The sequence below is a fragment of the Empidonax traillii genome, unplaced genomic scaffold, assembly GCF_003031625.1.
Source record: "Empidonax traillii isolate 1590-97213 ecotype Southwest subspecies unplaced genomic scaffold, ASM303162v1 scaffold258:size685985, whole genome shotgun sequence".
Classification (NCBI taxonomy): domain Eukaryota; kingdom Metazoa; phylum Chordata; class Aves; order Passeriformes; family Tyrannidae; genus Empidonax; species Empidonax traillii.
The window spans coordinates 492,945-507,972 of record NW_020955451.1 but is presented as its reverse complement, the minus strand read 5'-3'; the positions used below and the strand labels follow the sequence as shown (position 1 = coordinate 507,972).

The window sequence follows — 15,028 nt, the reverse complement described above, 5'->3', positions numbered from 1 at the left end:
AGGTATGCTATTACTGTTAGCGGGAACAAAAGATGAGCCAAAATCAAAGCAGTTGCAAGCAGGAAGGAGTTGCTAAATGTTGAAAGTTAATTTCCCCAGTGCACTCAACAACTTTCCATTATTAAACTTTATAGTTTCTCCTGGAGAGAAAATTTGTTTCACTGGCTCTTTTTGTGTGGCTGTAACAATACAGCACGGGAACAGAAAACACATCCTAAAAATAGAAAACTATGAGTGTAACACCCAAGAAACTGGCAAAGAGCAGACACAGGTGTAGTGCCCAAAACAACCTTTAAATTTTGAAAATAAATAAATTAAAACGAGGCTGAGCTTTGAAGCTGACAGCCTCTTTTAAAGAGCATGAAAAAATTTAACACCTTCAGTTTGAAAGCGCTCTCACATTTCAGGAATATTTCAAATCAAAATTCCCATCAGCCAGCTGCAAGGAATGGTGATTGTGAGCCTTAGTCTGTCTCTTTCTGATGGTTCCTCAAATTCCAACTATCCAAGCTCGAGAGAGGATCAAAGCAAGCAGGAGAAAGTAAATTTACTATGTTTGCACCTGAGAATCATTCTGGGCTTTTTTTTTCTCTGAAGGTAAAAATTTCTCACGTTAATTCCGTCTGACTTGGAGGGCTTTCTGATCTGTACAAACATGAAATGCCTTCCCAGATTAATGGGTTTTGTACCTGTCTTATCTGGAACAAGCATTCCATCAGCCATGTCTTCAGTTTTCCAAGTGTCTTTATTATAGCTGATACACAGCTTGGGCTGTCTGCAACCTACAGCAGGAGCTTCAACATCTGGACACCTTCCAGCATCAGTCTGACACATACCTGTAACAAACCAACCAGCTGGTTAAAGAATACAGCCATCTAATCCCAGTTAAATGACTTGTTAGTCTTATTTCTACTGTAAAAGGGAGAAAAAACAGCAGTGGAGATAATAGATAATTTTCAGATAATGTTTAAAAGAATAAATGCTGTACAATCTCAGGGGAATCTCAGTTCAGAACGCCTAACTCCTCCTCCCTAACGTGCTGTGTTTAAATACTGTAAAACCCCAACATTTAATTTCTGAGCCTGAAGGCAGGGACAGGCAACGTTAATGTATTTTCTACTAGAGCTTAACCATGGGTAAATCTGACGCCAAAAAACTAATCCAAAATTAGCAAAAAAATAGTCCTTAGGGCCTGACTGAGCAGTTCCTGAGGCAGCCTGCTTGCAGGAACACTTATTCCTGGGAGAGGAGAGCTCCGTGAAATCAAAGACATCCCTGCTCTGCATAAGTGCAGGAGCCAGAGAACTGCATTATGAAGATCTCTCAGATAACTCACTAATATTTTGGGCTGCAATTTCTACCTCCCCATTTCAAGTCCAGGTACAGCACTGCAAAAGGAATAATGAAAGCCTTTTCTCACCGTTGCTGTCGATGTGCCCGTTGGGCTGCTGGGTGTCCACCCTGATGGCCACGTCCTGCCGGTCCGACAGAGTCCCCTGGGAGGACAGGTAGCTTGGCACGTCAGGAGGCACAATAGTCTCATCTGGAGCAGTGGAGGCAGAGAAATGTCAGTTCCCAGTAAGATTTTTCAAAGGCAGATAAAATCACGTTTTCAAGAGAAATTTGGGACCAAATCTAGAACCGGTGTTTTCTGTAGATGCCATGGAAACTGAGCTGCCTAACTACTCTTCTCCCTTCAGAAGCTCCATTCCTGGCTTGTAAAAGCTTATAAGCTGTGAGAGATAGTGCTGATAAAGGCAATTTGAGTATCTGACCATTTGGCATGGTCAGTACAAGGTAGGTGGAGTGGAACTGTTTCTTCAGACCAAGTAAATCCTTCTCTTTCCCCTGAAAATCAGAGTCCCTCCTTTGACTCAAGTCCTCTGTCTCCTGAAGTCAGGAGTAAAAGGAGTCTGGAGAACAGGGTCATAGATTCCCTTAAGCAGGCAAATAAGTCTTAAGCCCCTTGGCTGTCCTTGGTTCTCTCCACTTTCCATGAGGCAATTTCAGTTTCCCGTGTCACACAAATCCAAGTGAAACTCAATTACACCAGGCATAAAGCCCTACATTTTCAGGACTGAAAAAAGTAGTTAAAAAAGAATCCCACTGATACATCACACTGCTGTTAGGGTACCTAAGCAGCCTACCTAGCCCATGTCTTTAAAATCCTGTCACTCTCTATTCTAAAGCTAAGCATAATACAGGAAGGCTGCAAATCCCAGCAGGGTGGGAAAGTCTTAGGCTGCTTCTTCCATACTTCTGTTCTGTTCAGAGGCTGCATAACACTGAGGGCAGGAGACTTTATTGCCACTGCAACTCTTATTTCAGCACCAAATTATCCCTTCTGCCTATCAGGAGGAAGCAGTAAACACTACTTCTTCCTTTAAAAAGTAACAGATACCCCACATCAGCAGGGCTGCAACAGCTCTTTACAGCCAACATGGAAAAAGGGATTTCAGCTTCAAAGTCTAATTTTTCAAGTTTTGAATTCAAAGTCTTTGAAAATACAAATTCCCAAGAAGTAAGACAGGTTCTTAGCATCACGGACATAATCCAGACTGTCTCAAGAGTTATCATTTATGGTCACGGAAAATCAAAGTAGCAAAGCAATGGCTGGAACTACTGCCAAGTGGAAAAGACCTTCCTGAAGAGGAAGCCAAGGGGAGAAATGCAGCTCTGAACCTGCTTCAGCAGCAAGTGAAAGCTGGCTCCAGCTCTGTGAGCCAAGAGAACCAGAGACATGAGACAACTGCTGCTCCAGTGTGGCTGTGTGGCTCCCTGACGGGTGATTCACCCTCAGCGGGACATTTGACAGCACGAAAGGTCAGAGGAAGCCTCCGCAGGAGACTGAAGCTACCTGTGTTGGTGACGCTGTATTCTTCACTCTTCTTCCTGGTTTGGTAGATGATGCAGACCCAGACCAGGGAGGTGAGCACGATGCTGCACACCACGGCGATGGTGATGATCCCCACCGTGGTCCGGTCCTTCCTGCAGCCCAGGGACTGCAGGATGCTCACGTGGCTGTGCGCGCGCTCCGTCCCCAGGGTGTTGGACATCTCACAGGTGTACTTCCCAGCATCCTCCAAGACAACATTCCTAATAATCAGCAACTGGTTGCCAGAGGTGAAGTGGTGCCTTTCTGTCACGACCAGGGGCTGGTCACCTTTCAGCCAGGTGATGCGGGGCGGGGGGCTCCCCGTGGCTTTGCACTGGAGAGCCACGGTCTCACCCACGGACACCACATGATCTTCCAAGGGATGAACCAAGGATGGTGTCTCTGCAAGAGAACCAACACAGAAATTAGCTCTTGGGGATGGTGTAACAACAGATTCAACAGCACTGAACATTCCTGATGTTCCTGCAGACACAGGCACATGCCCAGGAGCACGGCAGCTGCAAACCACGACAGATCCAACAACCACAACCGAGGCCTCACTTCCCATAACCAGTTAGCATTTTAGTCTTCCCAAAAAGGAACCCTTGAGGACAAGGGCCAACAGCTGACATGAATTATTTCCTAGGACAAGAGAGATGGAGGGTGACTTCCTTTTGAAGGATTTCCCAAACAGCAAACAGGCTGGTTGGAGGGGCTCCCTCGGCACAAGAGGAAATGCGACTTACTGCTCCTTCTCTTAATTAACTTCATTAGTTAACTAGAGTGTAAAAGAATGAAACAAGACAGAACACGGACTCTGTCTCTTTTCTGTATCTGCAACTGGCAGAGCACTTGACCAGCCATCCCTCCCAGCTCCCACTTCCAGGTCGCTTGTGCTCCAGGAGCCCTGACTTACCCAGGACGGTCAGGGTGGCGTTGGCGAGCACGGAGCCCGCCGAGTTCTGCGCCGTGCAGCTGTAGACACCCATGTCCTCGATCTTCACGTCCGTGATGAAGAAGACGTCGTCGTCGGGCATGACGTGCATGCGGCGCTCCCGGGCCGCGGGGAAGTCAGTGCCGCCGTCCTTCTGCCAGGCGATCTGCGGCGTGGGGTGCCCCTCGGCCGCGCACTCCAGCCGCGCTGTCGTCCCCGTCCGGCTCGTGATATCATGGGGAGTTTTGATAAACGAGGGCAACACTGGCGTAAAGGAAAACAAGGAAAGGGATGAGCAATCCCCACGGGGGACAACACCATCTTCCGCGCAGTTCTGTTTTCTGTCTGCAGAGTCCATGACCAGCCCCGTTCAGATCACTGGAGCTTGGATCAAAACCAATTTTCTTCTGTGATTACCCTGGGAAATAAAGCTACTATCTTTCCTACAGAGAACTTCCAATCACAACATCCCTCTTCTTTGTATCCTTTTGTATTTTCATTGGCCCATTTTACTGGGCAAAGACTCTACCTGAATAGCCAAAGAGTAGCAGCTAAAGTTATTAAGAATGTGCTGAAGTGCTTGGCTGGGTGGTAGCCATCCCAAACCTGGCGTTTGCTCCTCACAGGGCGCTTCTCACAATCCACTGAGCTACAGGCAGCTGCTGTGAAGAGGTTAAGAGCTCCTCACCATCAGGAATGGACCCTTGGGAATAACTACCCGCCAGGAAAGTCCCAAGGAATTGTACCATGTACCAGCTCAGGCTGAGAAAAGGAATGAGAAAGCAGCTTCCCACTCACCATTAACAGTGAGCCGGGCCTTGTTGGAGTAGGTGGAGCCGAAGTGGTTGGTGATGATGCACTGGTAGCGCCCCTCGTGCGCGAAGGTGACGTGCCGAAGGTGCAGGATGGTGGTGCACTCCATCACCTCCCCGTCCTTCGCCCGCACGTGGGCAAAGTTCTCGATCTCGGCGTTGTGCAGCATCTCGTTGTCCTTCTTCCAGGCAAACATCATGGGGGAGCTGCTGCTGCTGGCGGCCAGGCAGGTGAACCTGATGTCCTTCCCAAGGACTGCCACTGTGGTCTCGGGCTGGATGATGATCTGCGGCTTGGGGAAATCATCTGAGGGAAAACAGCAGGAGCAGTTAGTGCTGGACTAGGAGGGAAGACTGCAGCAAGCCAAGAGAGGCAATGAGAAACTGAACAGTGGATACGGTGAAGTTATTACTGCACATCTGCTTTTACACCCACTGTGGTACATGCACTGCAGCATCAAGGCTGGCCCTGTATGTAGTGCAGGTGGGCCATGCACAACTCCACTGATGGGCTAGTTTAGGTGGGACTCCTGTTCCTCTGGTTCTTTCTGTCACCAGTGGGCTGTCAGACACCTACAAGATGCCCAGCTCCTTCACCAATGTAGCAGAACCTTAGAAAGATAGCATGGTCTATAGAAAATATCCTTCCTTGTACAGCCCATGCATGAAGAGCATTCTTCTTCATGAACTTACAACTTCACCTCCAGGTTTGCATCAGCGTGAAGCAGGACAGGAGAGCAGGAGGGCACTTAGAGGGCTGCAAAGCCACCTCTAGGGAAAAATGCCCACAAGAGGTTGCAGTGAGGTAGGAATTTGTCTCTCCTCCCAGGTAAAAAGCAACAAGACAAGAGGAAATTGCCTCAAGTTGTGCCAGGGTAGGTTTATATTAGCTAATAGGAAAAATTTGTCAAGCACCAGAACAGGCTGCCCAGGGAAGTGGAATGTCACCATCTCTAGAGGTATTTAAAAGACACAGAGATGTGGCACTCAGGGACATGGTTTAGAGGTGGGCTTGGCACTAGCAGGTTGACACAAAGATTTCCAGGTCTTTTCCAACCTGAAGGATTCTATGACTCTACACAACCTGTGCTGTCAAAGCAGCAGCAGCTTTATTTGCCTCTGTCACATGGACGGGGTGGAAAGCTTCACACACTCTCTCTGTGCCCTGAAGACTGTTGGTTTTAGCAAGGGTCCAAGCAGATTCATTTATTAGATTTCTACAAATGGTGTAATTTAATATCTGACTAAGGTTTAATTAAACAGCCAGGCCTCTGGAACCAGGAGTATACTAGTGCCTGGAGGACTTGGCAGGCAGCGGGAAGCAAAGCTGTCTTTGCTTTGTGATGTTGCTGTGGGGATGGAGCCTTCAGGATCTCTTCTTCCAGATGAGCACAGCAAGCCTGCTCAGACAGAGGTCACCTAGGCAGAGTCCTGCCACTGGGAGATCAGGAGGGACATGGGACCACAGGTGGAATGAAGCTTCTGCTCAGTGTTCAATGCAAGCCATGCATTCAGCTTAGTTAAACAGTTTCTGCAAAAGCTCATTTTTGCTTCAAACACCCATCTGCAGCTCCACCCAGGATCCACACTGGTTGACTCCAAAGCACAGAGTTTGGCTCCCAAACCAGGCCTTTATTTTCCCCAAAAGCTGGGTGCATGAGCAGCATTGATTTGGCCTCCACCAGTCATTTAAATTTCTTTATGAGAGAGGTAGTAGATGTTTGTGTGTGCTGGATATTAAGTAAAGCTGCTTTGCAACCAGAGGTCAGGTGCAGAGTCAACTGCAGTATTTGGGTGGGCCTTACTGGTCCAAAAAATCAGCTGTGATGAAGAGATTCTCTTCTGCTTTTTAATTCTTTGTTATTTCCAAGAGGGAGAAAAGATACGTGAAGAACACAAAGCCACAGAGGCAGGTCAGAACACTGCAGAAGGGAAAAAATTACAGCTGCGGTCTTGATAGTACCAAACTGAGAGGACTGAGGAAGTCTCTGTGCAGCCCCATCTGGAAGTGGAACAGGCATTAGTCCCTTTTGATTTAATACTCAGAGAGCCCTGCAAGGAATACACTTGGTTCAAGCAATGCGCTGTGTGGTTTTGGTGGGAAATAAATTGTAGCCAATGACAAATTTTTAAAATGCAGGCTTGGGCTTCCTTTGATCCCACTGAATAACAAAACAAAACAGAAACCCTCTCGTAATAACATGCTGGTAGTCAAAAGAAAATGTTTCCCAAGTGACTCCTACCCTTCACACAACCTCAAAACACGCTGGCGAGACTTACCACACACAAAACTTTCTGGCAGGATGGCAAAAATGCTCTTGCTTTTCAGTGACTCAGGATGGGCACAGGTGGCCACCACAAAGGACTGCAGCTCCTTCTCCACTAACCACTGGGGCAGCCACTTCAGCTGGCAGTCGCAGAGGAAGCTGTCGCTGTTAATGTGGCTGCAGGGAAACAAAACCAACACGAGCCTGCTGTGAGTCCTACACGGAGAGAAGGCTGGAAGGCTCACAGCCCTTTCATGTTAGACACATTCCTCCCGCCCCCCCAGCATGGGTGGAAGGGGAAAAAAGGCCTGCAGGGATGTCCTCGAGGCACTAAAGATGTTAAATACATGACACATTTAAACAGCATTTCATCTCCACATAGAGCAACCCACTCCTGTACTCCAGTGACACTCTCTAGCACCTTGTACTTATTAACCAGCTTCCAGAGTGATCCCCAGGAACAGATAAATAATCTCATCCCTGGCTTAAGGGATACAAGCTGAAACAGATCATCTACAATGGAGAGATGCAACAGAGGCACAAGGCAACAGCACAGCCTGTCCTGCCCTCTCACATCCCTCATTACACACGTTCCTCCTCTGCCTCTGTGCTTTGAGCATCTTTGGTGGGACCAAATTCAGGACTTTAATGCTGAACAGTGAGAGGATGCTCAACTCCCACTGTAAGACCTTGAGTTCCCTCTGTGGCCAACCCCAGGGCAGTAAGTGGAGAGATCTGCCTTCCACAAGGTGCATATTCGCACACTGGCATCACTAGGGATAAGAGGTGTAGCTGGAATTGTGTTTACTGATTAAAAGAAGTGACGGAACAGAAATAATCAAAAGTTATTCGTGTAAATCCAATAGAAAAAGTCACTAGTTTGGAAAGTAAAACACAAAAACATTTCTCAGCGTTCTGAGATGCTGAGAAAACCCGTAGCAGGGGCTTGGAACTAGATGGAAGATCTTTAAGGTCCCTTCCAAACCACTGCATGATTCTATGATCCTAACATTAACTTAGCACCTTCTGTTAGGAAAAGAGCTGTGAAAAAAGGAGCAAGGAAAATGGAAGCCTGAGGATGAATTGTGTTTTTTTAATATTCTGGGCCAAATTGTGGCATGATGGGATAAACCCTACTGGCTATTTGGGACAGGTCACAGAGACCCTTCAGCATAATGCATTCTGCATGTACATGTCCTCTATCTGAACTTCTCCATGGTATTAACAGTCCTTCACAGTATCTGGGATCTCACTAATTCTTCCCTAATAAGATCAATCTTTCACCTCAATTTTGTTCCAAGAGGCACGGCAAAAGATAAGGTGGTTAAACACACAACAGACATGCAACGTTTATCTTACTCATTCCCAGTCCCCGGTATTAAATGTCACTGCTAACAGTGACCATCTGATTCTCATTTCCAATGTCAGGAAGAAGAACCTGTACCTGACCAAATACCAAATAAGTGATTTTGTGTTCCACAGACACTGCACTGCTCCAGAGTGTAGCAATGCACTGACAGTGGATTAAATATTTATGGAGAAGAGGAGAAAAGGAAACCAGGCAAGACTGGAAACAGTATCTGATAACAGTGCAGAGCCCGGGCTGGAGCACAAGCAGCAGCTCTGATAACACATCCGTATTTTTACACCAGAAGGCTGGATGACAAGTGGATGCAGTTCAAATGGTGCTTATCACTGAAATATCAGTCCTGTGTGTGAACCCTAAACACAGGCACGGCAAGGGAGCAGATGAGCCACTGGGAATTAAATCCATGGCAGCGTGAGGAGGATAGCTGGCTAACAGGACCAGGGCTGGACTTCCTGAGCAGACATGAATAATTGCACAGATGCAAACCTGCTGGAAGAACCTGTCCCAATGATCTAATTTCACTCACTGTTAAATGCACGACGTTCCCATGACAGCTACTCATGTGCAAAAATACCCCTCAGAGGAGAGGATTAGAGAGGAGGGGGAAACAAATGAGTGGAAATGCAGATAAAACCCATGCTACTGCTCACGTGCAGGGCAAAGAGGGTCCCTGCCCCCTGAGCGGGGTGTGCAGGGCAATCACTTACAGCTGCCGCAGGCTCTTCATCTTGGCAAAGGCGTCGGCCTGGATGGAGCGGATAGCGTTGTCCCCGAGGTTCCTGCAGGCACAACCACAGGCAACGTGAACAAAAGGGATGCTGTGACTGGGACAGAGCCTCTCCACGTTTAAGCAATGACTCCAGGAGCAGCTGATTTGGTAGCTGCTTCTTAAGGCCATATGCATTTGCAGCTCATAGAGATGTTCCTCAAAACACCTTGATTTCGATTAAGTATTGGTGAACAACAGTCAGCCAACAAAGATTACAGGAATAAATCACTAAGCCATTCCCTACTCCATCTTCTCAGTCTCAGCTACCTCCATCATCCAGAGCACAGAAATTCCTCAGCCCCCTCAATAACCAAAGATAGTCAGGAATGTCATACCCCAAGCTGGACCTTCAGCAAACATAAAGCAAATACTTGCTCTGAGCAACATCTGAGGAGTTATTTGAATTGAAAGTGACTACTGCTGAGTTTGAAAAAAACATCACAATGTTTCCAAAAGAAGGGATTCTTAAAAGCTTCCCTCATAACTATTGCTAATTAAAAGATTCATCTGCTCTCTGAAAAAGCACAGTGTCAGATTTAGGGCTGAATTTACTAAGTGATGTGCAGGGCAGACAATCCCTGCTTGAAGAGGAAAATCTCAGTAGATCATTAAGGGCACCTTCATTTGGGAACGCAGCCCCAGTCAGGCAGCTCTAACCCTTCAGTGTGCTCTCGATGGCCAAAACATTTCATACACTCAACAGCCAATAAAACATGTAGAGCACAGCCACATATACTTTAACTGTCTTAATCCAGAAAGGAGGTTATTCATGAATCTCTGCTGGAGTCATCAGCCTTGGGATACAGCAAAAAAAAAAAATCACAGAAGCAGCCAAAATGTGCTTCTTGCAAGTGGTTCTAAGGCGGTTGTGCTGAGTGGGGATGTTCAGTGCCTGGATTGTCAGCAGTCATCTGCAACATGTGTCACTGCCAGAGCCTGGATTTAGGAGGAAGTTGGGGCAACGGAGGAGGAGAGAGGGCTACATCTGAAACGGCGTATTTTCACTGGTAACAGCCTGCAAAGCAGCAGTGAGCAAGTCAAGGCGATACTTATCCAAGAGCAAATCAAAAAATTAAGGAGCATGCAGATTTGCCATATGTTCTATAACTTTGTTCCTGGCACAAAAAAAGGCCAAAGTTGAGGCGGACTTATAATGAGAAGGAAGCAGGTGGCCCCCACAAATGGACTGGCTTCTCAGTTTACAAAGACACTATTAAATTGCTAGCAGATCTCTCAAGCAGCTACTTTTGGCAGACCCCCCCTTCCCAAGCTCTGAGGCATGGTGGGTTACTCACAGGTGCTCCAGGGCCTCCAACCCTGAGAACGCTTTCTTGGCCACCGACTTGATCTTGTTTCCAAACAGAGTTCTGTAGTTTCCAAACATCCAGTGCCAGATAAACAGAAAGAAAATGGGGAGAGGGAGGCACAAAAAGAAGGAACACAATTAGTGAGGCTTTATCTGATATACGCGCTCAGTGCAAGTCCCGGGAAATCTGAACTGCGCAGAGATTAAGAGGGCTGGAGCACACTCGCTTTCCTGCTCCTGAAATTAAATCCTTTTATCTGTATTTGAATTTAATAGTGATGACAGCGCAGAAGGGAATGTGCCATATCACGTAAAAAGGCAGGTTTGCTCCTGCGCTTGGAAACCAGCTTGCTGAGTAACAGAAGGTCCCCTGTATTCTTTGCAGGCTGACTGAGGACAGGATTAAGTGCAATGACAGTTTAACAAGATATTGGTCTCTCTCTGAAACACTTTTCATTTCGAACTTCTTCCCAGACAGGAAAAGAGTGGTAATTTATTCACTGCTTGGCCTGAATGGCCATTTGCACACAGGGCTGAGGGCTGGCCCTTGACTGCACGTTTACACAGCAGCTGACTGAAGGGACTGCTGATTCCTTCCTTGGCTCATTACAAATGCGACTGCAAAATAATATTATACAACAAATCATAGCCAAGTGGTAATTTCAAGGAATGAAAGGCAGAAAAGGTAATGTCCAGAGCTGAGGAACGTGCTTGCTTCCATCTGTGACCAGAGAGCATTCCTCTGAATCAGCAGCAGCACGAGAGGGACTATCAGTGGGCAGCAGCCAGCAGGAGAGATCCCAGCCCAGCTGCCACCTCCAAAGTAACAGCTCTCTATAAATATTGACCAGTGGTGATCGGTCAGGGGCAGGGTTTGTGCCAGATGGACAGTTTCCTCACCTGTTTTAATAAAACATCAACCACTGTCATTAATTAGGAACTGCTTTCCTTCCCCAGGCTCACTCTAAGGTTTATCCTCCAGGTGCATCTTTTATCACCATCTGTTTCACATGGTGTCCAATGCTAGTCCTCACCCACACCTCAGGTAAAAAACTGGCCCATCTAGTGCTGCCTCAGATTTTGACTTTTCCTTCAAGAGTTTTTCTTCAATATAGGGTGTGACCTATCTGCAACCTACTTTATTGACAGAATCATTCTAAACATCCACAGTGAGCTTTACTGAGATCCTTGTTACAGCACCAAACCAAAGGTTATCAGAGGTCCTGTCCCTTGCATCCAAGTGCACGTGGCTGTTTGCCCTGGGTGAAATTCCCCCAGCACCAAAAGATGTGTGCAATCATGTGCACCATCACTGATAAAAGGGATGCTGCATTAATGAAGGCTTTGAAAAAATCCATTAGAATGATTAATATAGTAAATAATTTACTATATGCAAACGTTGGTCGTATGGCTGCATCCATTTTTCCATCCACTGATTTTTGGAGCCCTATTCTTAAATAAGGACATGATAAGGGTAAATAAGGATAAGAGGAATTGGCCTCAAGTTGTGCAAGGGAATGTTTAGATTAGATATTAGGAAAAATTTATTCACAGAAGGGGTTGTAAAGCATTGGAACAGACTGCCCAGGGAAGTGGCAGTCACCATCCCTAAAGTGTTCAACATATATGTGGATATGGCACCTGAGGACATGATTTCATGGTGAACATGGTGGTGGTGGTGCTGGGCTGATGGTTGGACTTGATGACCTTTCCAGTCTTAATGATTCTATGAAAATTAAATGGCCATCAGTTGTTGAAAAATCAGAGCTTGGGTTTGATAACTGGAGATTTCTACTGATTGTTTATAGTAGATTTTGAACAGTGAAAATTGGAGATACTGATGGTATCTGTTTACTTATCTGTGCAGAGATCTGGGAAAGGGAATACACAATGTACGGTGCACTTGTGTAGGTGCATACAAATTTACAGCTGTACATGAGAAACACGAAACACTCGTAACAGGGCCAGGCCTCAGGGAACTCCTGAAACTCGGCCACGATTTCAACTGTGCACTTCTCCAAACCTGAAATGGTTTGAACCTAGCAGCCCCCTTCAAAGGGCCGTGGCAGGCTGGAATGTGAAGGTGGCAGGCTGGAATGTGAAGGCAGCAGGATGTAGCTCACAATTAGCCAGCCCCACTGCCATCCCTGAGCACTCCTCCACCGGCAGAGCCGGGCACGGCTCTCCCGGCCACTGCTCAAGCGTAATTACGCGCCAGGCACGCAATTCATTAGAAGGCAGTATTTTCTCCTCCTGCCAGTTTTGCACCTGCAGAAAGATCTCAGTCACTGAGTGAGCCATCAAAAAACCGGTTGCATTTAGCAGCTTGGGTAATTAGGAACCTCGTTGTTCCCCAGCGATTCCATCGACGCTTTTTATGCTTTGGCGCTTCTCAAGTCCCGTTCTTGAAACAGCATTTTAATTTAGGCCTGCACTCTCCCATCCTGGAGAGCTTCATATATAATTCAGAGAAGGCTAAAGTGACTGGCCTCCCCATCTCTGTTTAACACCTTCATGTCAGCGAACAACCCTCTCTGTGCTAAATCCTTTCAGAGGCTAATCTGTGCCAGATCAAAGGGGAACGGCTTTTAAGGCAATCTCCACAGAGCTGAGGTGATTATTAATTCATTGGAAGGTCTCCTCTGAAGTGCCCATTTATTTTTTGTATGCTAATGCATTTAAAGCCGGCTGACAGTTTAAACACAGGCCCTAAATCACACAGTGAAATGTTTGCTGTAGAGGCTGATCTTTTATTTAGGAAAAAATCCTGATCCTCACTTCAGGCTAAGAAATCACCAGGTTGGGATTTATGTGCTGATGAGCTAAAACAGTTTTGAGATCCTTTTAAAAGTGGCCAGTCCCAAGTATCCTCAAAATGCCTCAAGAAGTCATAATAAAATAATCTCATATTCTGAGGGGTTTTCTAGCCTTACACTCTGGATGACAATGAGTGATCCCAGCAAACTCTCTGTCCCACAGTAGGTTTGTTCTGTCAGGTAATCAAACCACTCCTGCCTGCCCAAAACCAACCCAATCCAAGTGCTCTTCCAAGCTATGAAATGTACTGCAATCCCCCCCCAAACCTTCCCTGCACATGTCCTTCCCTGTGTTCAGCCAGACTCAGAGCTGGCCCAGCTCCATGTGCAGTGAAAGACACAGGTCAGCAACGCAAAGAGAGATGCAAACCCGACTTCCTTAGTCTTGCACAAGCCCCTGCTGACTGCATCCTTTGCTACTGGCAGCCCAAATCAGCCATCTTTTGAAGGGGCTCCCTGTGCCGATGATAAACATCCCATCAGGCCATGGCTACTTCACAGGGGAGTGATAGCTCCTCTGCCCAGAGTTCCCAACACACAACCCCACAGGCTGCCCCTGCTCCCTTCCTTCCTCCTCCCGCTCCCTGCTGTACCTCCTGGCCTCTGCCTGACCCCCACAGCTCATCAGGGCTCACTGTTCCTGGTTGCTGAGTCAATCTTTTTGCTGAACTCTTTCCTTCACTGCTGTCTCCTCCGACTTTTTCACCTCCCTCCTGTTATCTGCTGCATCCAGCAATTCTAACACATCCCAGTCACATGGGACCACTACTCTTGCTCCTGTGCCAGTGGCCATGTTGGAGGGATGCCCTACAGTGGATGTCCCACCAGGACAGCCCTCTCTCTCTCCACTCCTTTCTTCTACCTTCTCCCCCTTGTCAAAGCGGCACTACAGACTCACAATCCCTGCAGCCTGCAAATTCCAGTAGACAAAGCCTCTGCCCCCATTACCCTTCTAGCTACTCACATGGTTTCACTGGTTTCTTCAGAGAAACCAAAAACTTCACTCAAGCAGTCAAGGACTCTTCTACCCACCACACTCTTCTACCCACCGCCTTTTTTTGTAGCAACTTGTGGGAACATTTCCCGACTCCATGTCCACAGTAATTCCTACTGGCCTCTCTATCCCACACACTACTTCCACTTCCCTGCCTGGCTCCCCTTGACCTTAAATCCTCCTCTGCCTTCTGCCTCACTTTACTTGCAGCTACAACTTGGTTTCCCTCTCCCTGGACCCAGTGACTCCCGTCAGCAACGATTAAATGCCACCTCTGTCTGTGATTTCAAATTCTTCTTCTCTAAGCGTTACATCCCCACAAATCCTGCCATGGCTCATCCCGCTCCCTGAGGAGCCTCTAATGAGAGCATGACAATATCCCGCCTGCCAGGATTCATTCCAGCCATCTGCTATCCATCGAGGTACTTTTACTGCACCTCTGGCTGTGCCATCCCAGCATCAGAGACAGCGGGATGGGGGGGGGGGTGCTGAGAACTTCAACAAAGGCAAGAGGTAATGATTAGAGACTCTTGATTTGTCACAAGCCATCAGAGGCTGCTCTGACAGGGCTGATTTATATGGCCCGTTTCAAATGGAGGAGGAACTTGCACCGAGCAATGTGAAAATCCCTGCGAAGGCCGAGCAAGCCATAAACATTTGCAAGGCGCATGCTTGCCTTGGGTTTCTTTTTATCTCTTCGAGAGCCTGTGCCCCGTGGTGCCTTTTATTGTCGCTGCACATGGAAGCAAGCCCAAAAGATCACTCTCAGACAGAGTATCCCACAGAAACGAATCCTGTTTCAATCCTCTGTTGTAACAGGAAGTGGGGTGATTTTTCTCTTCTGTTTATTGTTATTTGCAGCATCAATCAGTCCTTGGCCGAAGAT

General features: G+C 47.1%; 1 protein-coding gene across 1 annotated transcript in view; it reads right to left on the bottom strand.

Moving 5' to 3' along the window:
• Positions 1-6: 6 nt before the first annotated feature.
• Positions 7-15,028, bottom strand: part of LRIG1 (leucine rich repeats and immunoglobulin like domains 1) — an 89,147-nt gene continuing 74,125 nt past the window's right edge. The window contains exons 10-17 of the mRNA XM_027889294.1: positions 10,322-10,393; positions 8,965-9,036; positions 6,902-7,065; positions 4,608-4,928; positions 3,792-4,073; positions 2,858-3,277; positions 1,421-1,543; positions 7-836 (exon numbers count right to left, since the gene is read on the bottom strand). Of these exons, the coding sequence (XP_027745095.1) occupies positions 523-836; positions 1,421-1,543; positions 2,858-3,277; positions 3,792-4,073; positions 4,608-4,928; positions 6,902-7,065; positions 8,965-9,036; positions 10,322-10,393 (1,768 nt within the window). The 3' untranslated portion in view covers positions 7-522. The remainder of the gene's footprint in view (positions 837-1,420; positions 1,544-2,857; positions 3,278-3,791; positions 4,074-4,607; positions 4,929-6,901; positions 7,066-8,964; positions 9,037-10,321; positions 10,394-15,028) is intronic.